This window comes from Sminthopsis crassicaudata, chromosome 4 (genome assembly GCF_048593235.1).
Source record: "Sminthopsis crassicaudata isolate SCR6 chromosome 4, ASM4859323v1, whole genome shotgun sequence".
Lineage (NCBI taxonomy): Eukaryota > Metazoa > Chordata > Mammalia > Dasyuromorphia > Dasyuridae > Sminthopsis > Sminthopsis crassicaudata.
The window spans coordinates 96350804-96376489 of record NC_133620.1 but is presented as its reverse complement, the minus strand read 5'-3'; the positions used below and the strand labels follow the sequence as shown (position 1 = coordinate 96376489).

General features: G+C 39.6%; 1 protein-coding gene across 1 annotated transcript in view; it reads right to left on the bottom strand.

The window, feature by feature from the left end:
• Positions 1-25686, bottom strand: part of PKP1 (plakophilin 1) — a 73679-nt gene that overhangs the window by 13495 nt on the left and 34498 nt on the right. Inside the window, 7 exon segments of the mRNA XM_074308750.1 lie at positions 813-968; positions 2311-2425; positions 6786-6820; positions 6822-6964; positions 9042-9249; positions 11010-11154; positions 13474-13868. Coding sequence (XP_074164851.1) covers positions 813-968; positions 2311-2425; positions 6786-6820; positions 6822-6964; positions 9042-9249; positions 11010-11154; positions 13474-13868 — 1197 coding nt within the window.

Here is a 25686-nt window from a genome sequence, read left to right as displayed (position 1 = left end):
AGAGAGAGAGAGAGAGAAAGAGAGAGAATGAAAGTTGACCTTGCAGACAGAAATAGCCCCACTGGGCTACCTCCTCAAAGTTTGGGGGATTCTGATATGTCCCTGGGATTTTAAAAATTCTGCTCAAGTGGAGCAAATCCAACTTTCAAACCCTCATAAAATTAAACACATCCATGTATACTCTGATAAAAGGCACTGAGATCAATTAATGTGTTTTGAAAGCATAATTTGTCACTAGCCATTTGGTGCAAGTCTTCAATCCAGGGAATGAAGGCATAGGCTGCTCTCTGGCCCCTACTTCTGAGGATTATTCTACTTCCCAAGTAGATCATATTAAACTCAGGTCTCCCTTGAGTGGCAGGGCATACGAGCTGACTTAGGGTCCAGAGCTATAAATAGGTGATTGCTATACTTGATCCTCACAAGTTTTCTCTATAATTCTATGTATTTTATTTTATGTATTAAAAAGACTCTGAGAAAGGTTCTATAGGTTTCACCAGATTGTTCATGATGATTAAGGGGAAAACTGGGAATCAGTAGTAGGGTAGTGAAATAACAACCCCAAAGTATTCATTGTAAGATTCTCAAAGCAATGCAGGAAAACAAAAACAAAAAACATCTGAAGCAAGTGATCTGTCAGATGGGCATTATCCCCCGGAACTCTCATTGAGTGCCATTTCAGCTCCATGGAAGTGTCCCAGACAAGTACTGGCACTTGATCTCCCACTTTTCCTATTATCTAAGTACATCCCTTAGAGTTTATTCCACCTGGCTCTCCTGGGCTGCCAGGGGCAGGTGGAGAAGTTCCTTACCATCATCTTGTCATTCCTGTTGCTGAAACAGCCTGTGGAGGACTTGTCAGTAAAGGTATTGCGGGCGTTATACTCCAGCTGGCTATAACGGGTAGGCACCTCAGCATCCAGACGGTAAGACAGATTATGCAGGATACACATGCAGTTCTCCACAGACTAAAAGTAAAAAAGAGCACAGAAGCCTGATTTCCCTGCCCAGGCTGGGAAGACTTCATGCTTCCACCCAAAGGAGTAGTCATCCAGTTCAGGAGAGGATCAGAATAAAAGAATGGGTGCTCCAGGCAGGATTGGTGAGCCATCACAACCATTCTCTATCCCTGCACCAGCTCTGGGTAATACCAATAATCTCCAAGCTCCAAAAAAAACAAAGGCTGGGTCTTCTGGTTTTGGAATGCATAACAGCTTACATTTGTATAATACTTTATAGTTTTTATAATACCTCCTCAAAAACCTTGAGAGGCAAATAGCACATGTGAACACCATTTTCTCTATTTACAGATGAGCAAACCAGAATTCAGAAAAGTGAAGAAATTTGTTCTTTGTCACATGGTTGGAAAATTGAAAATTATATGTTTATAATAACACAGGTTTATAACTTTAGAGTTGTAAGGGATCATGGAGGTCACTTAATCCAATGCTCTTGTTTTGCAGATAAGGAAACTGAGGCTCAGAAAGGCTGTCACTTGCTTAAAACCACAAAGGGAGCAGGTATCAAAGTTAAGATTTGAAACTATGTCCTCAAGAACCCAATGCTCTTTCCACAGTCAATTATATTTACTTGATTGAGGGTAGGAGGAAAGTGGAGGGATAATGGCAGGAAATTTACCTAAATCATGCCTGGACCAGGCTAATGTTAGAACTGGGCTATACTATTGAGTTTGGGATTTTATATTTTAAGAGAATATGTCTCAAAGAAAAGAAACAATGTGGAAAATTGAAATGTGGTTGTAAATAACTACAAGAATGTCTTTCCTCATAAAGCTGGGTCTTCATTGTCTACTTTGATAGCCTACTTTGGGCAGAACTTGCTCTCTGTGTAGTCACTGCTGTTCAGAAATCCCAAAAGTTCATTTCTTCACGTTACCAGTGTACAATATTTTTCATATAATCTAAGTGACTCCCAAAGGTAAAGTGCTCTAGGTTTTATTTCTGTGTGCCAAAATGCCATTGAGATGGAAAGAACCATCAGAATCTATTGGCCCAGACTTGGCCGTCACTTTCTACAGGTTTACATATTCTCTGGGCCATCACTCTTTACTAGTCTTCAGAACCACACAGTCTTATCTAAGTATCTTTATTAGCCTAGTTCACAATCCTAAAAGGTCCTGAACTAGCTTTATGATTGACTTGGATTTAGAGATGGGAACTGTTCAAACAGAGGCAACAGAACTGACTCTCCCATTCTTGGATTAACTGGCTTGATTCTGATGAGGAGAAGGAAAAGGACAACCTCTGGGAAGGAGAGGGGTTAAAGACTGGAGTCTAAAGGAACTCTTACCTTGTCATCACAGCGACTGGCTGCCACACAGTTCTGGACATAGGATATAAGGGAATCAATCAGCCCTGGGTAATTACGCATAGTCTGGCGTCCAGCATCAGCTGAGCTCAGGTTCCTGAAAGAAAGGAGGAGCATTAAGGAGAGGAATAAAAGGGGAGAGAATGCAGACCAAAATTGAGAAAAGAAAGAATTCATTCAGAAGTATATTTATAAGTAATATTAAGTTCCAACTCTATGTAAGGTCATGGAGGTCACTTAATCCAAAGGTACTTACATTCTATGGAGGGTATACAATGTACATATTGTCAAGTATATTTACAATACAGTCAAAATAAATAAGAAATTATTTTAATTGAGAAAGTGTCACAACTGTAGGGATTAGGAAAGGCCCTTTAGGAAAGGACACCTTAACTAAGCCTTGAAGCCAAGAAATAGAGAAACAAGGACAAAACCAGGCAGGGACATCCTCATGTTTTAATCTTAGATGCAGGAGATGGAATATTTATGTATAGGCAGAGGGAAGAACTGGCTTGTGCCAATTTTCTTTTTCTTTTCTTTTTTTCCTCTGAGGCAATAGGAGTTAAGTGACTTGCCCAGGGTCACACAGCTAGGAAGTATTAAGGGTCTGAGACCACATTTGAGCTCAGGTCCTCCTGACATCAGGGTGGGTGTTCTATCCACTGCGCCACCTAGATGTCTCTTTGTGCCAACTTTTAAGAGCCAATTATGAAATTTTCAACATAAGCATTTATGTCTTGGAAGCAGCAAATGCCTCAAATCAGGGCTTGATTTATTATTTTGTTGATCATTGAGGATTAAGAAGTGATGGATAAAATGTTAATAATGCAGATTAAACTTAAAAGTTGTTATATATACTTTGTTTTTGGAGAATTAATTGTTAAACATTTCTAGCATGTCCCTGTGTACAAGGAACAGAAAATAGCCTGCGTGGCTGGAGCACAGAAAGAATAAAGTGGAGTAATATGAAACAGCAGGAAAGCGACTGGAACCAGGCTGTTAAAAGTTTTAAATACATAACAGAGGAGTTTGTATTTATTTATCCTAGAGGCAATAGAGAGTTATTGATTTATTATTTCATTTATTCATTTAAAAAGCAATTATTAAGTGTCTACTGTGTGCCAAGTGCTTGGAATATGAAGACACCAAAAGTCCCTGCCCTCACAGAGCTTAGATTCTCCTGAATCTCCTGAGAAAACAATAACAGGTACACACAAATATAAATACAATGTCATAAATGTTTGTTGAGCAGGAGACTGACATGGTCAGACCTGCTTTAGGATTCTTAGTTTGGCAGCTGTATGGAGAACGGATTGGAGAAGGAAGGACTGGAAGCAGGAATACCAATTAGGGGATCGTTGCTGTAGTCCAGGGAAAACTTAGGGTAGTGATTGTGTGAATGGAAAATGGGAGAGGGTGAATAGGTAGAAAATCAGTGGAGACCAATGGAGAGGGAATAAACAGAGGGAATAAGAGAATGAAAGCAGGATGAAGAATGAGGGGAAGGAGTGGACTAGAGGAAAGAGAATAGGGAAATATAGAAGGAGAAGAAAAAAAAGGGTAAAGAAAAAGAAAGAAAAGAATAAACAAGATGGCTAAATGCCATTCTATCTTGAAAGAGGCTGAGATGTGGCCCCATTTGAACCCTGTTTCAATGCCATCTTCTCTGACCCACTTTCTGCCCACTCACTCTTCATGCCCATGATTTTACAACCTTACCACCACGCTTACTATGGTTGGAACTCCACACAAACCCCTGGCAATACATTTGCCCCCCAAGTAGGTACCACAGAGGTTTAGAAGTCCCTTGCCTCTCAATGTTTCTCATGTTGGGGGTACGTCCCTCTGCTGCAGAAGGATACAGATTAAGTGGCTGTTGGCCAGGGACCTGATCCATCTCCCCACCCAATCAAGCTGGCAAATATGTTTTCCCAGCTGCCATATCAGGCAGGTTCCCAAGCAATCTGGGCCCATCTGCCTAAGGTGGGTGGAGCTGCTCTTCTCCCCCTCCAGCAGCTCCATAAAAGCCTTAATTACATGGCTTTTTCATCTCCAAACCTCACTGTGCCTCAGCAGGCTATGGGGCAGGTGGTCTATTGGAAAGATTATAAGAAGCAGCAACAAGTTTAGACAAAGAATCACATCCCAAGAAACTCTCTCTCTCTGGACTTCCCAAGAAACCTGCAAGTTTCCTCAGTGGAAATTATTTACAATTATGTGATGCTAGTAGAACTAGGTGGCTCAATGTATAAAGTGCTGGACCTGGAGGCAGAAGACCTAAGTTCAAGTCCAGTCTTAGACACTTACTAGTTGTGTGATGCTGGACAAATCGCTTAACACCATTTACCTCTGTTTCCTCATCTGCAAAATGAGGTGGAGAAATAAATAGCAAACTACTTTGTATCTTTGTCAAGAAAACCCCAAATGGAGTCATAAAGAGTCAAATATGACCGAAATGCCTGAACAAACAGCAACTAAAAATATTCATTTCCTTTGACTTTATTGATCTTTATTATTCAGCAAATATAGAAGGAGAGATAAAAAGCAGAAAAGCCCTGAATATATAAAAATATTCATAGCAATACTTTTTGTAGTAGCAAAAAACCCAAAGCCAAATAACATACTAGAAGTAGAGTGGGTGTCTGTGGATTGGAAAAATGGGTGAAAAAATGTAGTATATCCATGTGAAGGAATCTTATTGTTTCATAAGAAGTAATAAATATGAAGAATTCAGAAAGACACGGAAAGACTTGTACAAATTGATACTGAATCAAAGTAGTGAAATCAATGGATTGATGTACATAATGAATATAATGATATTTTTTAAAATCTCTAAAAGGAATCAGAATGCTTATGAAATGCAATGATCAGTATTGGTTCCAGAGGACAGATGATGAAATGTATTTCCCTCCTTTCAATAGAGAAATCTCAATAGAGAGAAGAGGTACTATGGGTGCAGAATGTTGCATACAGTATTTGGTGAAGTCTCTGCATTTGGTTAATTTTGCAAAACAGGTACGTTTTATTTTAGAGGGAAGATTCTGTGGAAGAACAGACTTCTGCAGAGTGACTATGGAAGAAACAAAGGGTAACCACAAATCTTTTTTTTTCTTTAATAAGAAAGCTTCCTAGTAGAAAAGATTTAAACCATTGAAGCAAGGTATAAGTGTTAAAGGGGGTCTGGCCTTTTCTGAATACCATTGAATGGCACAGGATTTGCTGTTATATAATGATCACACCCAGATTCCAGTACCCAACAGCTCTTGCTGAAACTGCATTCTACCATAGCCACACCCTGTTTTGGAACTTAGAACACTTTGGGCATAGATGAAGTCTTAGTGCCAATCTATATGACACAGTGGCCTAAGGCTGAACATGACTCATTACCAGAAGTCTTTGTGTGGGGAGATTCTCTTCAAACAGCACAAGGAGAGAATTTGGGTGAATAAAAGAGGAAAAACAAAAGAAAAACAAAAATTAAATTAGATTACTACAGATATATCCATTTGGTTCCTAAGTATTGGTGTTGTACATGGAAACATACATGTGCATACACATGCTGCACATGCAATATAGATACTAAATGACGAATATAAGTGAAGATGTAAGAACGAATAAATTTAAATGGATATGCTACATAAGTAAGAAACAGTATAAATGAACATATAAGAAAGGATGAATGTGGAATGTGATGAATACATAATAAATGTACAAAATGTTAAAAAATAAATGAATATGCAATATGTGTAAGAAATCATGAAAATAAATGAATATGTAATGCATGTAAGAAACAATGAATATAAATGAATATGTATGTAATACATAAAAAATGACTATAAATGAACATGTTATATATGTTAGAATGATGAGAATAAAGAATTTGGTATTAAAAAAGAGTGTCAGAAGATTCCCATGAATTGATGCCGAGGGAAATTATCAGAATATACACATACACACACACAAACTCTCTTTCTCCTCTCTCTCTCTCTCTCTCTTCTCTCTCTCTCTCTGTAACTGTGTATGTATGAATATATATGAATATATATTCCATATTCATGGAGGATTATATACACAATGATTACAACATTGTAAATGGAAGGAAATGAAATCAGCCACTACCTGTAGAGTCTTATAGTGGTTACTTGTAGTGACCAAAGTTTGGTCCCAAAGAAGAGATGAGACATTGCAGCCCCTATCTTCCTCTGCAGATGTGTGTATTCTATATATTGCCAGACAAATATCATATATAGGTTGGTTTAAAATCTGTTTTTCTTTTTTTCTTAAATTTGGTTATATTTAGATGATGTAAAAATAGATAGTATCAATAAAAATAAATTTATAAAGATTTCTCTGACTCAGAAGGATATGGGACTAGAAGGACCCCATCAACTGAGGAGTTAAAACCTGAGTTGTTCTATTTTGTGCCAAGTACAGGTAGACAGGAAGAACCAATTCACCTCAAACAGCCGGTGGCATTGAAGAAAACTTCTGGGGTCCACTGTTTCTCTGGACATGTTGCTATTGCCATCACACCATCCAGAGAAGGGGATTATAACCCGATCGGTCAGAACAGGGAGGGCTTCGGTAATAAGTTCTTGCTTCAGCTCATCAGTGGAAGACAGGTTCCAGAGCAGCCCTAAAGAAAAAGGGTCTCCTTTTAGCCACAGCCCCTTGCTGCCAAGCTTTAAGAAGTCTTCCTGCCTATCCCTAATCTGTTCTGATGCCTGTTCTATAATACACTCTCTATAAATACTGAAAAGTAGTCATCTAATCTTTGATACTTGTAGTGATGAGGAACTCACTACTTCACAAAATATCCCCATTTCACTTACAGATCATTTTAATTATAAGCAAAGTTCTCATTTAAACACATTAACTCAGCAATTCCCAACCAAATGAGCAGCGATCTTGCCAAAGAACTTATTATCTCATTGGTTGTTGGGTATATAGCTTTCCATCTTAATTTGACTACAATTTCTTGGAGGATATTGTCTTATGTTTTAAGCTTCCTTATCTTGAACAGCATGGAAAGCAGTGTTGCACGGTGGATAAAGTCTGGGACTTTGAGTCAGGAAACCTGAATTCAAACTCAGCCCTGTATTAGCTATGTGACCATGACTAAGTCACAACCTCTCAGAACTTCCTTTTCCTCATCTGTAAAATGGTCATTAAAATTTCCTTTCAGAACTGGTATGAGGAAAGCACTCTGAAAGCTTTAATATAAATGTAAGTTAGTGTTAGCTCAAGTCTGAACACATAGTAGGAGCTCAAAAGATAGGCTGAGTGATTATTTTGTCCACATATTTTGGCACTTTATTATATCCAATCTGATATTGTTCTTTAATTAAGGCTGGTCTCCAGGTGGATTCTAAGTGCCTCAGAGGCAAAGACACTTCTTTTACTACTGTTGTCATTAAGTAATATTAATAGAGAAATAAAATAATATGATTAATAACATAATAATGGCTCTTATTGTTTGTTTACACTTTTAATGTTTGGGAAGTGCTATTCTTACAGCAAGCCTGAGAGGTCAATTTTTACCTGCCTCCCTAATAAAGCAAATTTTATTATCCTAATTTTACAAATGAGAAAACCAAGACTTATGGGTTCCACAAGTTCTGTGAATGTAATAAGATTCTACCAATAATTATTGAATTGAATTGCTCCCATCAGACATACTTTTTCACATCTGCCTGTCTAATCTTTTGCTCAGGTGTCTTCTATACACCTAAAAAAACCTCCTGCTTCTACAACCTATCTACAGCCTTACATCTTGGAGACACAAATCAAACTTTTCCTTAGGACCTAAGCTGAGTGTAGTCCATCAACCACTAATCCAAACACAAGTAAAGCTCATATTGAGATAAAATCTGGTTTTTTTAAAAAAAATTTCTATTCATTGCTCCTCAGTATGCCTCTTGGGCCAACCCTAATCTCTTTTCCACATCACAATCTCTTAATTCATGTCTCCCTTAAGTCTTTTTTCCTTTAAAAGCATCCTTAGTGCCCTCAATACATCTTTACACTGCATAGTTTCGAGGTCCTTCACATCAAGCATGCCCTTCCCCAAATGGATGTTCTTCACCATATTAAAGCCTTTTGAACACCATTTGTTGATGGAAGGGGGTCCATTCCTCTTCGTCATGCTTAACAGTAAGCTCATCTCTACTTTTGAGAGAATTCAAAGAATAATTCCTAAATGTTTATACCACTTCTATAAAAGGGAAGTCCACTTTGCTAAGATGACTGTCAGATATGGCACCCAATAAATCTATTTCCCTTTCTTCTGAAATACCTATAAGTTCCTGATATCTTTGATATATTTGATTCCCAGGCTTGGATCATGTGTAGAAGAAAAGGAATAGCAGCTAATTCCTGGGCAACTTTGTAAATTAGTTGTCCTTTCTTGGTTTCAGATCCTTTCTTTAAGAACATTAGACCCCTTTAGTTTTGGAATTCTATGATTCTCATATTTCTGAGCCCCAAAATCCATTACTTTGTTCTCTTGCTATATCACAGTAGCCAAACTAATAACACAGGGTCCCCCAAGATACAGAAACTGTGGACTCCACCCAAACTAGTTTGCATGACCCTACAAACTAATCCCTGGTTGCCCAAGAAGTTTACTGTCCCTAAATTTCTATTCCCTTAGCTTTCCCCCTGGAGGTAGGGAGGAGGAAGAGAGAGAGGTTGGGAAAGGGAAAAGAACTCACCAGTGAGCTGCTTCTGTATCTCAGTGCTCCCAGTCCTCCTCAGAAGGTTCACAGCCTCAGGGATCCCATTCTGTCTCCTGGTCTCAAGCTTGTTAGTGGAGCTTCTGAAGACCAGGTTGCGGAGGGCTCCAGCTGCAGCTTGCTGGACATTTTGATTGGGGCTCCGGAGAAGAGACACCAGTTTGCAAATTCCTCCCAACTGGTACACCTAGAGTAGCAGGGAAACCACCAATACAGAGAGTCACAGATTCATCTCAAGGTTAGATTTGACACACCTGGGAATTAGGTAGAGTGCTGAACCAGACTATTAACTACTATTAGAACACCCTGTCCTTTTTACAGTTGGGGAAACTAAGATACTGGGGAACTGAACCTATGAATTCCCCGGTGAACCACACAATGTTTCCTTCTTGGTGTTTTAAATCAAGGCTACCACACTTAGAACTCCCCTTCCTCTCCCAACCCCAACTTAGATTCCTCTTACCTTTCATACCTTTCACTTCACCTAGTAGACAAGATTCAAAGTAGATTTTTTTTCAGACCAAAGTATCCTCTTGGTACTAAATTCTTTAAATTAATTATATGCACAATTCTCAAAACTAACTATGCATGGCTTTATAGAGCAATGCTAGACATGGTCTCCCTAGGACCATCCTAATTCAATGATTCCAAGGTCAGAGGTGAGGAGCTCTTGCTTCTCATTACTACCAGGAGAAATGGAATCTATCCTGATTTTTTTTAGGTGACTTGTATAGTCCAGAGAATAGAGATTAGAAAGGGCATGGAGTGGGGTGGAGGGGAGGAGCACAGATTCAGGGGAAAATATAGACTTGCCTAAGAGATTTCCTAGATTCATAACCAGTACCAAAAGGCCTCTTCCATGACTGCATCTACACTGCGTTCTAGAGCATAATTTAGATCCATATCAAAAAGTCAACTTTCCTACAACAATAAGAATTTTTGTTTTAGCTGTGGACACCAACAAAATCATCTAAATTGGAAAAGTCCTAGAATCGATTTCGTTCATTTAACAAGCACAATACCAAGCATTGTGTAAAGTATTGGGGATACAAGAATAATTATGAAACAGTACCTCTCTGCCCTCCTTTTTCAAAGACAATCAAATATAGAATTTGGATTCAGGTTTCTTGGAAGAGAATTCTCCTGATTTTCTGAATCAACAAGGATTGCTTTTAATGTAATAGGAACCATCTGGGTTACCTGTGAACTTGACTGAAACACCATGATGAAGTGGGAAGAGTGTTGAATGGAGCTGGCGGGTGCACAGTTCTGTCACTACCTATGTGTGTCACCTTGGACAAATCACTAATGGAATTACAAAACATTTGGTCTCAAAAGGACAAAAAGAGATCATCTACTCTAACTCCCTCATTTTCCTATAAAAAATAAATCCTAGAGGCAAGTTAAAGGCTTGCCTAAAAAACACAATTAGTAAATAGCAGAGTTGAGGTTTGAACCTGTCTTTAAAAGCTCCATTTCCTGCCTGCCATACTTCCAATCACTAGATGTCACTAAGCTTCATAGTATTAAGTTATAATAATAGATAATAATAATAACTATCATTTATATAGAGTTTGAAGGTTTACAAAGGCTTTATATATGGTATCTCATTTGATTGGGGTTACTAGGGACAACCAGTAAAACAAAAGCAGGAAAGTTAAGTAAGAATATTTGGAATTATAGGGAGTTGGTGAGTGATAGGGATGGAGGGGGGGGGGGGGAAAGGCAGAAAAAAAGGAATGAAAAAAGGAGAAGTTTAAATGTGGATGATCATGCAGCCTAGACCATTTATAGATCATACCAAGTACTCCAGCCTACTCCAAAGGGCTGGGCAGGATGAGCAAGAGCCAGCGGAAAGAAAACCTCCACTCAACTTCAAACATAGAACCTGATCCGCATCTAGGTCTTGTTCTTGCAGATTCAAGGAGAAAGTATGCAGTTGGTTACCTGTTGTTTGGCAGATTCATCCTGGAAGCAGGTATGCTGGATATAATAGGCTCCAATAGCCTGATACTTCTCATCCTGAGAGCTCAGGAACTGCACAGCCTTGGGAATAGTCAAGCCACTGCACTCTATGTCTTCACTGCAGATCCTGAGCAAGAGAAGGAGTAGGACATGGGTTACACTGGGCTGGCACAGGACATCCTGCCTCAGGTGTTGCAGGCCTGGAGGACAGCTCTGATATTGCTTCCAGATTCCCATCAGTACCACAGAGAGTCAAGATGGAAGCAGCCAGAGCTGTGGAAATACACCCTTTGTTGATCGGTCATGTCTGATTCTTCATGAATTCATTTGGGGTTTTCTTGGCAAAGATACTGGAGGGGTTTGTCATTTCCTTTTCCAGCTATAGATGAAGCAACTGAGGCATACAGGGTTAAGTGACTTGTCCCTAGGATCACACCGCTTCTAAGTGTCTAAAGCAAGATTTGCACTTAAAAAGATGAAACTTCCTGATCCCAGGCCCTGTATTTTATTTCACTTCACCATATAAGTGTCCCTCCCTCATGGAAACAGTTCCTCTAATATGAATCTGCCTTTGATGGGAATGCACCCATTGACTGGAATGTCCCCACCCAAGAAGACATAGCTGATCCACCCTCTTCTAGGAAAAGATGACATTAATTTAGAGCTATTTAAGATAATGATTATAATGAAACTCAGGTCTTGGCTTTGTTCTCTATATGCAAAAGTTAGATTCCATTTAATTTAATAAACATTTATTAAGCACCTTCTACATTCAATTGGCTGAGGACACAAAGATGAGAGCATGACTTCACGGAGCTTCATTGCTTTCCACACTCACAGCCCTCCCACAATCTGACTCTAATGTAGCTCTCTTTCCTTGTCCCCAACTATTCCACTACACCAACCTTCCTCCCTCTATCTTAAAGAGCTGCATAATGCTGCTTATTCCATTGTATCCAATTAGCATATCTATCTAATGCTAGATATTATTATCATTGGAACTAGTAAGTGCATAATAAATATTTGCTGATTGAGTGATTGACTTATTGAATGTTGAGAGTGCCAACTTAACTATATAGTGATATTCTGATTGTGAGAACAGTAGTTAAGCTTAGAGGAATCTGGACCAAATAAAAAAATAATCAGCAAGTATTTATTAAGCCCCACGCTTTGTGCTAAGCACTGGGGATACATATACTAAGAATGAAACAATTCCTATTCAAAAAGACTTCAGAGAGATCCTATCTCAGGGCCAGAGAGGTGCATTCCTCCACTGTTGGGTCATTCTAGAAAAATTCTGCCTGGTTCCAGTTTCTGCATCACTCTCTGCCTCCTCAGGACTTGTGCACATTTGCCTGCCTCACTGCCCTTTGTATTGTCTTCATCCATTTGTGTGGATCCCAAGGAAACACATTCCTCCAATATGAATCATTTTGTGCAACAACCTCCACAAAAACATATTCTCTTCAGAACTTCAGCGGATCTGCGATCTTATTCATCTAAGCATTCTCTCTATCCACCAGTCCAAAACATTAAAAACCCAGGGAAATCTATCACTCATCATTCTCTAATTAATAGCAATTAACAGTTTTACTTTTCACTTGTTGGCTCCTGTTCTTCTTTTTTTTTTCCTATGCCTATATCCTATGTCCGAGTCCTAGGTGAATGTTCTCGCTCTTGCTCTCTGTTCCTGAGTCTCTGTCTCCTTCTCTGTGAGTCTCTCTGTGTCTGTCTGTCTATCTGTCTGTCTGTCTCTTTGTCTCCCTTTCTCTCTATCTCTCTCTCTTCCCCTCCCTCCCTCTCATCCTCTCTCCCTTCCTTCTTCCCCCTCTCCCTCTCTCTGTTTCTGACTCTGTCTCTGTGTGTCTCTCTCTGTCTCTGTGTGTGTGTGTCTATCTGTGTCTGCCTGTCTGTCTGTCTCTGTCTCCTCTCTGTGTGCATCTTTATTTTTCTGTATCTGTCCCTCCCTCTCTTTTCCTCCCTTTTTGTCCCTCTCCCTCTCTTTTTCCCTCCCTCCTCCCTCTCACCTTCCCTTTCTCCCTCCCTCCATCCTTCCCTGCCTCTCTCCCTCCATCCCTGTCTCTCTGTGTCTCTATCTCTCTATGTCTCTGTCCTGTCTCTGTCTCTGTCTCTCTCTCTCCCCTTCATTCAGATTTTCAGACTGAGAGTTCCTAAGATCTGAGACTATATTGTTCACATCAAATTAAGAATTCATAAGGTGCTTAGAATATGTACCTCCAAGGACTGGGATCTTTCTGAAGACCGATATCTGTCCCATTGGACTAAAAGTTTCCTAAGGACAAGAACTGTATCCCTCTATCAGTCTGGGAGCTTCCAAGAACATCATGTCTTCTGCTCCTTTAACCATCCCTATCAGTGCCCAGTATAAAATGTTGCATGTTGAAAAAGCACAGGATACCTCAGAGTCTAACTCACTAGGACTTACTTGGAACTAGCCCTTGAGTGGCCAAAGGAGAGGTCCTTATTGCAGGAGATAGGTGGAATGTAGACAGGATCTTGTTTGGATGTGCAGGAAGGAGGGCGCACTGGACACTTCTTGACAGGCTTCTGACCGCTGCAGGTACTGTAAAAGCTGTAGCGATTCTGGGTGGTCTTGTGGCTCTTGTTGGTGGTGTAGCCCTTGCGCAGAGTACCCCGGGGGTCACAGTACAGGTCCGGCTCACTCCGACTGGCCTTGATGTTCTGCATGAAGCATATGTCACTGCCAGGACCAATGGTGTTACAGTTGCCTCGGTTGTACTGACGGTTCCAGTTCTCCATCTGGCTGTAGGAGCTGAAACGTCTATTATCTGTGTCTCTCTTGAGGGTCCCATTGTAGATCTGATCAGAGAAAGAGAGAAAAACCAGCAGGTTCAATTTCCATTGCCCAAAAACACCCAGAATGAAATTATAAAGTATAATCAGCTAGCTCTTCATCATACCCCATGATCTGATTGATTATTTACCAGAATGAGTCCATCAGTCAATAAACATTTATTAAGAACTGACTCTGTGCCAGGAACTGTATTAAATGGTGGGATAATAAGAATAGGTCACAGGGACAAAGAAATCAGTCATGTAGGAACATACATTGAGAGCTGGAAGAAATTTGAGAGGTCATTGCATTTCACAGATGAGGAAACTGAAGTCCAGAGGGTCACAAAAATAATTAATGGCAAAACCAGGATGAACTCAAGATCTCCAATTTGAAATCCAGTGCCTCTTCCTTGTACCATTTAGCCCGCTTGGACCACAATTTCTTTACATGTCAAAAAGAGAGCTAGATGATCTCTAAGGGATTTCCAAATCTTAGAATTCTCATGGTTAATCCCAATCTGTCTTCCCTTAATATATGCCAAGTATTAGACCACCTCTCCTTAAAATAATCCATTTCTATTTCAGGAGCACTTTAACGTTTACAAAGCCCTTTTAGTATAGCAAACCTATAATTCAGTATTATCATTCATTTATAATATCATATCATGTTATCATTATCAACTTGACCAGTAAGGTATCTAGAGCCTGGGGAAGTAATCTGGGATTTGCCCAGAATCACAGAGCTATTGCTGGGTTGGAGATGAGATTCAAACCTGGGTCTCCTATTATTCCTGGTTTTAGGAATGGAAGCTTACTTTATGCCATCCTTTATGTCAAATAGAATTAAGAAAATAAAATTGTTACAAATTGATTCTATGATATATGACAAGGAAGAATAAAAAGGATTTAGGGATTATCTATTTATCTGCATCCCCATCATTAGAACTGACAATTGAAGGTTGTCATAGGTGATAATGCTATAGAGTTTAAAAGTTGGCAAAGTGCTTTACTTCTCATTTGATTGTCTTATCAACTGTGAGGTAAGTAGTACAAATTATTGCTATCCCCATTTCTGAGGGAAGACAGGGAAAGTGACTTTCCTATAGCAAACAGCTAGGGGAAAAGAAAGAATTGGTCCTTTTTCTGGGTCAAAAGGAGATCTATCCAACTTCCTGTTGCCAAAGAGGCATTTATCTTGCTTCCTGATTGTAGAGATTAGATTGTAGAGATTAGATGGATGGGGACAAGAGCATTTGGTGCCACTAATCACCCAACAACTTAAAAGAATATCTCTGATTCCAAGATAAGGCATCAGAAGGGATTTCCCAGTCTACTAGCTAAAATTTAACCCCATCCTATACCTAGGGGATCTCACCCATAATAATGATAATACATCAATACCTCGAGGAAAAATGTGAATACTTCCTCCTCAGTATAGGTACCTCATCATTAATATGAGTATTTCTTGTTAATACGGATCTTCTTTCTATTGATATTAATGGAAAATTCTCAGTGTTTTAGGGCATGGCCTTCATGAGTTATGATACTCCCCATCCCCAATTTTTCCACCTGTCTCCCTGCCAAACATCTCTTCTTTCATGACCAACTTTCTACTGCTGGGCCTTTCTGAGCTTTGCTAGGCTGATCATTGTCAAGTCCAGAATAGAAACCTTTCTATTCTCTTTTGGGTAGGACCTGATAGAATTTGTGCTCCAGTGTCATAAACACAGGGTTCCCACCTTGTAGTAATGGTATATAATAACAATAGCAACTATAACCTTAGCAATTCATAACAGTGGTGGCTAGATTTATACATTGATAGCTCACCACTCACCATAAACTAATCCTACTACAAATAGAAACCTCAAAATATTCTTGAGAATTTAACAAAGAAACTGCATAAGACCCAAAGCATTATCATTGACAAAGCTGTTATCCACAATTACCAAATTTAACATTGTCCCATAAACATTTTAAAGCAGAATTATAACAGATGCTGCCATAGTGAGTGTTTCTATTTCAAAAATACAGAGATCTGCTGGGGCATTGTGGTATAATGGAGGGAGCTATCTGTCCTTGAAGCCAGGAGGAAAGGAGTCTTGCATACTGAATGATGCTGAACCACTCCCTCGAACTCTCAGTGAAATCATGCTCAAGTTGCATTAGCTCTCTCTCTCCCCATCCATCTATTCTTCTATCCATCTATCTATCTATTTGAATTAATACATCAACCATGAAATTAGGAAGAGATGACATTTTAATCTGATTCAGGTTATAATTGGGGGTGCTATGGGCCACAAACAATTCTCTGGTCTTATCTTTGACACCTGGTTGGGATAACTCTTTAATGTTAGAGATTACAGAGAGAGTTCTGCCATGCCTTGTGAATGAAGTTTCCTCACCAGAAGTTCCCTCTACTAAATTGGTTTTGCCTCTACAAAATAAATCACAAGTTCAGTCTGTGATTCCTGTCCCTAGTGGATGTTGAAATATTATGGAAATAAAATGAGGTACATGGTAAATCCCAGTCGAGCAACCCTTGTTCATAAATGAGGTTAGCTTTCAGTATTGGTTTCTATGTGGTAAGAGTTGAAAGGTGAAAATGGGAGGGATGACATTAATGTTCTTTTTTTTTCATTAATCTTCTAACATTACCTATACATGTAAGCTGGGAACAAATTAAACAACTTTTTGCAAATTATTTTAATCCTTTTAAGCCACTCGCAACACTGATGAGTTTACATTCCTATTGTCCTGTCCACTACTAGAATTACACCGAGGCTGCTTGTAGAGCCTCTGGAGAAAGCTCACTGATATTTTACTTTATAAAGTTTACCACATGGTTTATACAGCATTCCCCTCACAACAATCCTATGAAATAGGAAGCAGAGGAATTTTTCTATTCATTGGGGGAGGCAGAGACCAATTAGATAATGGAAAATGATATCCCCCAGGATTTAGGAGGAACCAGTAATCAAGATCCAGGAACGGAAAGGAACTAGTCACAGCTCTACCAGTCTTCTTGAGGAGGGTCCCTAAGGACCTGTATTCTCCTTACTTTAGCTCTTCTATAAGGAAAATAAGAACCTCAATACTACTATGACCAAACTGCCCCAGAGAAGACCAGGCATTTAGGCTTCCAGTTGATCATTGCCAGGAGAGGTAGTGATTTGCCCAGGGCCACATAGCTAATAAGAGTTTGAAGATGGACTTGAACTCAGGTCCTCCTGACTCTAGCAACAGTCCTTTACTCATTGGGCTACTTAGTTGCTCCATGTTTTGAATATTTAAAAATAAACATTTAATTTTTTTCCCTGTTCCTCTTATCAAAAGTTGTTCTTCAGTGTTTCTTTGGTGGGGAGAGGTAAAGTTGTTGAAGGGAAGGATTCCTCTTATACAATGGATTCTGATCCCCAGTACTGGCCTCAGCTCATTGTTCAATTCCACCAATATTAATTGTCATATTATATTATATTATATTATATTATATTATATTATATTATATTATATTATATTATATTATATTATATTATATTATATTATATTATATTATATTATATATATTATATTATAATTATATTATGTGACTAGACAATGGACATGCTCAAGGTTTCTTCTTCATGGTGGTGAAATTCCAGGTTACATCAGCATCCTTCCATCTTGACTTTAGTAGACAGACTAATTCTGGTCAAGCCAAGTCAAAACATAGTAATTAATATTAATTAATGGAGCTGTACATAAATGACATTTGGTTCTGCTCTTCCCTTCATCTTCTCTTCTCTTTCCTAAACCCAAAGATTTAATTCCTGATTGGTCAATCCAGGATTTGTTCTTCTATGGGCTCCCATTTAGAGACAAGGTTCTCCTCAGTTCTCTCTACCAAATTCTTTTCCTTCTGAGATATTAAAATGCCTGGTATACAGTAGGCATTTAATAAATGTGTCTTGATTGATTTCAAAATGAGAATAAAGAGGAAAGCTAATGCATGGAATCTCAAATTTATGGATGTGTTAGGATAAACCAAACAGAATAAACAATCTGGAAAGTGGGTCCTGAGGTCAAGAATTTCTCAATGAAGCAAAAAACCAGTACCCAATAAACCATTCCCATCACTATCCGTACATTTAGCTGCCAAGATTAATTGATCCTATCTCCCCAATAACTCCTCTCTTCTTCATTTATACACCTGCCCTGCTCAGTTCATGTCTTTAAGACCTTCTCTGGCCAATAAAAATTTGAAGTGTTTCTTAATCACTCTACCTGATTCCAGTATCCCCTCATCTCCAAACTAGGGCTTATAGAATCATTTTTATGGGTTTGACCTCTGCTCAAAAATTTTCAATGGCTCCCTATTGATTCTAATATTTAATACAAAAAATATTTTTAAAAAGATGGTCTGGTACCAGGCCATCTTTCTAGATTTATTTCATATTTTCCTTTCTTCCTATACTCTATGTTCTGATCAAACTGATCTACTTCTATTCTTCAAATCAAGGATCCCATCTGCCATCTCTGTCTTTGCTTCCTCCCATTCCTGAAATACACTCACACTCCCAACCCCTCAGCATCCTTCAAGGTTAGTTCAGATGTCACTTTGGTGGGAAATCTTTCCTGATTGCTAGTCATCAGTGCTCTCTCTCCCTTAGAATTATATTACCTTGATTTCTCTATTAACATGTTGCATTCCCTAGTAAATATTAGCTTTATGAGGACAAGGACTATTTGTCATTGTATCCCTAATACCTACTATGGCACTTAATTAGTGTTTGTTGATGGATTGATTTGCACAAAAGTGAGCCTACATTTGGTTCATCATGGCAGAATCAATCCATCCAAAATAATTTAAGTGGATCCTACTTATACTGATTCTCAAAGTCTAACAAAGATTTAGCAGAGAATAATTCTCTCAAGCCTCCTTCTCTTGGTGAAGCCCCTAGAAATCAGACCCATTGAATTGATGTTATTCCCATCACTATAACCCACCCCAACCCTGGCATCTGGAAGGAACAAAGGGGCTTTGTTTTCAGAGTCCTGGTAAGATTTATAATAATTCTGCTAAGAAAGTTAAGGTGAATAGTTGAGAAAAAGAGGTAATAGTGAAATGGGTCTTCCTTCAGAAAGAGGAGGAGCTTCTCATACCACTGAAAAGGATTAAAAAAATGGGAGTAGTATAGTGTGGTTATGGCTGTGATATTCTACTCCTTCCTATTTAAATGACATATAGCTTTATTTAAAGGGCATGAAAAAATGCAAGGCAGAGGAAGACAGATAATCTACAGCTTAGTCATTGGACTCCCACTGTGAAGGACACTCACCGACAGAAGGCAACCACAGCTTTTCCTTGTTTGGGCATCCTGGTTGCAATGAGGTGGGCTTGTAGGGGGTGTGAATGAGGCAATTCAAGCATTCCTTACTCTCAATGACACAGATGACAGTTGTGGGAAGCTTGCTATGAGAAATAATCCACTTATCTCAGAGAACAAAGGACAATGAGACACAGAACATATTCCATTTTAACACCCAGGAGCCAAGTTCCACGAGGAGGAGCCCTACAAAGCTGGAGGCTTTGGGAACGGAACTGTCCACCACTTTTTTTCCCATGAGCTTTTAAGACTTCTCTGGATCGGATCTGCTCTGACTTGCTCTCAGACTGAAGGAACAACATCCTGCCTGAGAAAACTTCTCCACGCAGGTGGTGACTTAGGATTCACCTTTCTGAAGATGAGCTGGGGCCAAGTCCAGCAGCCCAGAACTCGCCCTTCCATCCAGCATATGTGCTGGAGTTAGGCAATCACCAGGTAATTCCCCCTTCCAGACCAAGTCATCTGTGGCTCCCTCATACATTCTCTTCTCCTTTGATCTCCTATGGGAGAGTCTTATCTCTGACTATCTGCTTAGAGAAACAGAAGACCAAAGCTGTGGCTTCAATTCACAGGTATCAGCAGCCTGGAGGATTGGAGGATGGATTCCAAAACCAGATACTGAGTCCAAAATTCAGAAGCCACAAACTATTAACCTTGTGATTTATGTACAGTCTTTCCTCTCTCTCTCTCTCTCTCTGTCTCTCTGTCTGTCTGTCTGTCTCTCTCTCTCTGTCTCTCTCTTTCTCTCTTTCTGTCTCTCTCTGTCTCTGTCTCTCTCTGTCTCTCTGTCTCTCTGTCTCTCTGTCTCTCTCTCTCTCTCTCTCTCTCTCTCTCTCTCTCTCTCTCATAATACAATTCATGCTGACTCTGGAATCATAGGGTCTGCATTCAAATTCTTGCCTCTGTTTTAACTTAGGCAAGCACTTAGCTTCCCTAGCCCTCAGTTTCCTCATCTGGAAAATGAGATGGTTGCACTAGTGGATGGCCAATGTCCTTTCCAGCTCTAAATCTCTCAGACACAGGGCTGGTGCCCAGGTTGAATATATTCAAGCAATCCCCAACCTCTCACCATTATGTCACTGGAGATAATAAAGGAGAAAAAAACCGGCCAGAGAAGTAAAGATAGATCTTGGGAATTTCCTGAATTTTGAAAGGTGAGTGGAAGTGTAATCAAATCTGGAAAGGACCCAGGGTGATAGCAAATAGAAACTATGGCTTCTAGTCCTAGCTCTACCACTAACTGTAACTCTGTAGATCAATTCACTTCTCGGCTTCAGTTCCCTCATTTATAAAATGAGACAGTTGGACTAGCATTCTAGGACTCTAAGTGACTCCTCTGCAAATGTTAAAAAAAATATGCAATTAATCTTCCTCCTCCAGGTCTGTGAGAGTCATACCAGCCAGCAGTCACACCCAACCTTCTCCATTCCTTTCCTGGGAGCAGGTGGCTGGAAGGAAAGCCAACAGCTCCTGAACTGCATGTTAAAAGTCTTTAATAGAACTGCAACAGGGAATCCCATTGTTTTCAGTCAATGGCACCTGGGGAGTATCATTGCTGACAACTCACTGAGAACTCCATGTGCTCATTATCTCTGAGCAAGCCTCTCATTACAATTATGCTCTTCTGAATGGTAAGAGAAATAGCTAAATGTCCTTCTAGGTCACAGCATGTGTGGATTACATACAAGGAATTTGGGCAATTAGAATATAAACTCTTTGAGATTAGGGATCGTCTCCTTACCAAATACTTGCCAATTGATTGGGTACCATTCTGGTGGCCTGCAGGACAGAGGACATGGGTGATTAGGAATGGAAAGGTAGAAAACCAGCTGTGGGATTTTACTTCCACCTAATGCAGCATGATTCCTAGTAACATTACCAAAGATGTCACCAATCCCCAAGAAGGTAAGCTGAGCTATTTAAAACATCATGGACACTGGTCATCCAGTAGAATGTAAGCTTTTTGAGAGTAGGGACCACTTTGTTTTTTTGCCTCCCTAGCATATTATATAGTGACTTACACATTAATTGAATTATGTTGACTTATAGGAACTGATCATCCATCCTTGAGAGCAGGAGTTCACCCAAGCTATAAATTGGGATTAAAAATCATAAATTTAAAAAGAAAAATTCTCCTTTTCTTTAACCTCAAATCTCTTAACATTTAAGCGTAGAGGGATCCAGGATATCTGTTCAGACAGGCCCAGTGCTCATACAGAGACATGATGAATATTAGGTTCCAACAAGGCTGAGAGGTTTCTAACCAGGCCTTTCCTACCCCAGACAACTATCTAATCCATCTGAAATCTGTGATAATTGCCACATTCAACTTTCCCAGCTTTCTTCTTGAAGGCTATAATGACGATGGCGTCTTGGAAATCTAAGGATTTCCATTTCCTCAGAGCTTAATATTTGGAGAAAAAGCCCCTATATGTAGGGGTGAAGACAGCATCTTCTCATGCTGTCTTAATCTCAAATTAATGGGACTCTCTAGATGGCATGTCAGCTTCTCTGTTTATTAGATTGAAAGCTCCTTAAGGATAGAAATTAGCTTTATTCCCTTATTTTTATCCCCAGTAGGTACTTAATAAATATTTATTGACTATAAGTTTGAGATCAGATCAGCAGTATTCAAAGAGACAGGTAATGGTATGACATAGTATGATATCTTTTGATAGAGGCAGATAGAAGGTATAGTGCATAAAAAGTACTAGCCCTGAAATCAGATCTGAATTTAAATCTCATTTCAGATACATAACTAGCTGTGTAATCCTAATCAAGTCACTCAAGTCTTGTCTGTCTCAATTTCCTCGGCTGTAAAATGAGGATGATAACAGCATCTATTTCTCAGGATTGTTGTGAGGATCAAATTAGATAATATTTATAAATCCTGATGCATAGGCACTTCATAAAAGGTTGTTTCCCTTCTTCCCTCCTTTGTGGCAGGCAAGACGTGATGTCATGTCATGTTGGGGGCTCTAGCAAGCATGTAAATGTATAACAGTCCCAGCTATCTCCACTTCCCTGAAAGAGGTAGGGTATATCAGATATAGTAGTAAAGACATAGCAGTGTCAGCTTTTACAAGTGCAGCCCCAATCTATGAACTGAGCTGACTAGTTTGACCGAAAGATGATAATTGGAATGGTCTTCAGAATAACTCCATCTAAACATCCAGAGATGGGAGTCATGGGAAGAGGAAAATTGCTTTCAGCTTACAGTTGAATGGCCTGGGCTTAACTGTTCTGGGTTCAGCTTTCTCTTTCTCTTCACGCACATATATTCCATTCTTTATGGGGTTTTTTTAAATGGTATTTTGTTTTGACATCTAATGTCTCCTCAGAGAGCTTCATCAATAGTGCTGCTAATAATCCTGATTAACTGGATGAGATCCCCAACCCTGAGGTCCTTCTGGCCCTTATCTAATCAGGTTTTCTGCCCATTGTCACAGAATTTCCTTCAAGAATATCTACAGAGAATAACAAAGAAGAGCAGGATTCTCAGGCAGATACCCCACTGGAGTAGAAATGAGATGGATTGTTTAGAGGAGTGAAGAAAAGACAGAAGGTAAATCATTAACCAAGGTAGCACCACCAAAATGATGTTCAAGGGGTTCAACAAATACAAAAGACAATAGAAGCATATCAATTTGTCCCTGGGTCATTTCCACCTAGATTCTATCAAATATAAAGATGAGAAAAATGAAATAACAGTAGCCATTTATGCAATGCTTTAGGATCTGCATTTTACAAACACTGTCTTATAAATTATTCTTTTGGGGAGAGGGATGTATCCGGAGCAGTGATTTTATCAGCCTAAGAAACTATTAGGACAGTGAGAGTTCTCATTGGTTAGAATACCAGTATTGGAATTGGGGAGACCTAAGTTCAAATGTAGTCTCAAACACTAGCTGAGTGAACCTGGACAAATCAATTAATTAATTAAAGTTTGCCTTAATTTAATGAAGAAGAAAATGGCAAACTTCGGCATTATCTTTGCCAAGAAAATTCTATGGACAGTATAGTCCATGGGTTCATGAAGAGTTGGATGTGACAGAATGACCTAAAAACAAAAGGATCTTAGTCTTTTGCTTTGCCAAGATCACACAACTAGAATATGTCAGAGGCAGAAAACAGATTTCTTGACTCCAAACTCAGATGAACTTATATCCTCACTACCATGCTGTTTCTGAGGCATATCCTACTGTTTTTGTTGTTCCCATTTAACTGAAGAGCAAAATGAGGTTCAAAGAAAATGTTGACTTGTTCAAAATCACTTAACTAGCAAGATTTAAATACAGGCCTTTCTGTGTCCAAAGTCCAATACTCCACTCCCTATTGTTCTTTTCCATTGTGGATTATTCTGCATAGCCATGAAAGCTAAGAGCTCTGAACAGCCTTTGTCATCCAGTGATAGAAGGACTCTTGTGAGTGAAGATCTCTGGCCATCCCTGAGCCCTGGACAGAAGGAGGCTCATCAAACACGGCTCAAGCTGGAAATCAAAAGGCAGTCTGTGCCAGTGTTCAATATTCATCTAGGTGAAAGACCTGTTGGCTGAGCCTTGGTTTTCCAGTCCCACTCCTACACACAGATATCGATCATTCTCTGTAGCGTCACTTTTGAATACAAAGGACAACGAAACATACACACCCGTCTGGTTCTCATATATGCTAATGGGAAACAGCAGCCTCCAGAAATGCCCAGGATCTGGATGACCTATAGTGTGACATGGCTGGATGGCTCATGAGCTTAGCCTGAGAATTCCAGCTTGTTGGAAATAAAGCTGGTACATTCAGATAGGTACAATTCTAGCTGGAGGGTGATTGGGTTGGAGGACCCATAAGGGAGCTCAGCGCTATGTTCATATACATGTATTTCTTCGGCTTACAAGTGTCAGGACAGTCTTCAAGGAGGCATGGAGGCTGGTACAGTGAATGCTGGTGCCTCTCCGAGTTACTCTTCAACACAGAGCTCTCCCTCAGCTATCCCCTCTGACCTTCTCTTAATTCTAGCCTTCTACTTATCTATTTACCTAGTTTCTCGTGGGCAACTCATTCTATTCCTGTAAATATCCCTGCTTTCTTTTTTTCCCCATCCTTCTGTTTCTCTTAGGAGTGGAAAGATGAACCAGAATGGCCCATTTTGCATTTTGCTTTATAAAGCACTCTCCTCAAAATAGTATTATTTCAGTCCAATTTTTACCAATAAGGAAAATGAACTGAGAATGGGAGTCCAGAGACAGAATCTGAACCTTCCTGATTCCCATTCCACAATGGGATTCCCAGTCTTTTTCCTCACGATTCATTAGCCATTTCTGTTCCTAACTCTGTCGCTGTTCATACTGTTCATCAATCTGGATGAATATCTTCTCACTTCTCTCTGCTCATTCAACCCCAAGGTCCATCCTTTCCCCCAAAAAGCTTCTTCTGGCTAACTCTAAGAACCCTAATGATCATTGCCTTCTCAGACTCCCTATAAAGAGAGTCCATATTGCATGAATAAGCACTCAGTGATAGATAGCCTTGTATTGTTGTCTCTTTTGTGCAGGTATACCTCATTTCCCCAACTAGATTCTGAACTCCCCATGGGCAAAGACATTTTCCCCACATCTCTCATAGTGCCTAATACAGTGCTGATGTTCCATATTGTTGACTCATCTTGAGAATTTGTGTGCCATGGGTAGAGGTTTTGTATGGACTGCAGGCAGGACTTGGGGACTCCCAGCTTCAGTGGCACAATGATAGAAATAGGGATAATCCTGTTGACTTGACAAGTTTATAAGGATATTATCAACTGGCTCTTAAAATAGATCAGATTCTTCCTCCCCTCTGCAATGAATTAAAGACTCCCCTCTCCTTTGCTTTTTGACCTATCCAATTGGAATAGTTTGGGTAAAACATGGCCAACATTTCAGGGACTTTGGGCCACATCCACCCCAGGTCTCTGGTTACCCAACCAGCAGCTCAAATGCCTATTGTGGCAAACCCAGGTGAAAAGACTCTGTGTGTGTGTAGCCCAGTGATTAGCCCATTTGAAAAGAAGCTTTTGCCAACAAGGTGTGGCCTGCTAAACAGGCTAGCAGCAAGACACACCCAGCTCTTCCTTAGAGTCACACACCCCAGCAAAGCACTTAACATGGACATTTTCAGGAACATAAGTCTTCTAAAACGCAGGCTTACACATATCTTGTCTGTTCCACATAGGTTAAGTGTGCGATTCAAAAGCCTCTCTCATGAGATTCTCTCATCACTCTCCTTTTTCCCACAGATGAAAAAAAAAAAAGACATAATTAATCATGTCTTGAAGATTAAGGCATGTTTTCTACCTCATTTGGATGACTCTACCTCCTAAACCTTCCCTGCAAGGTTTCTAGCACAGGAATATATGAGGTTCAGTTCTATTAAGTTCAGTCATTTCTGACCTCTTGGGATTTTTTTTTAAGCAAAGATTGGAGTGGTTTGACATTTCTTTCCCCAGCCCA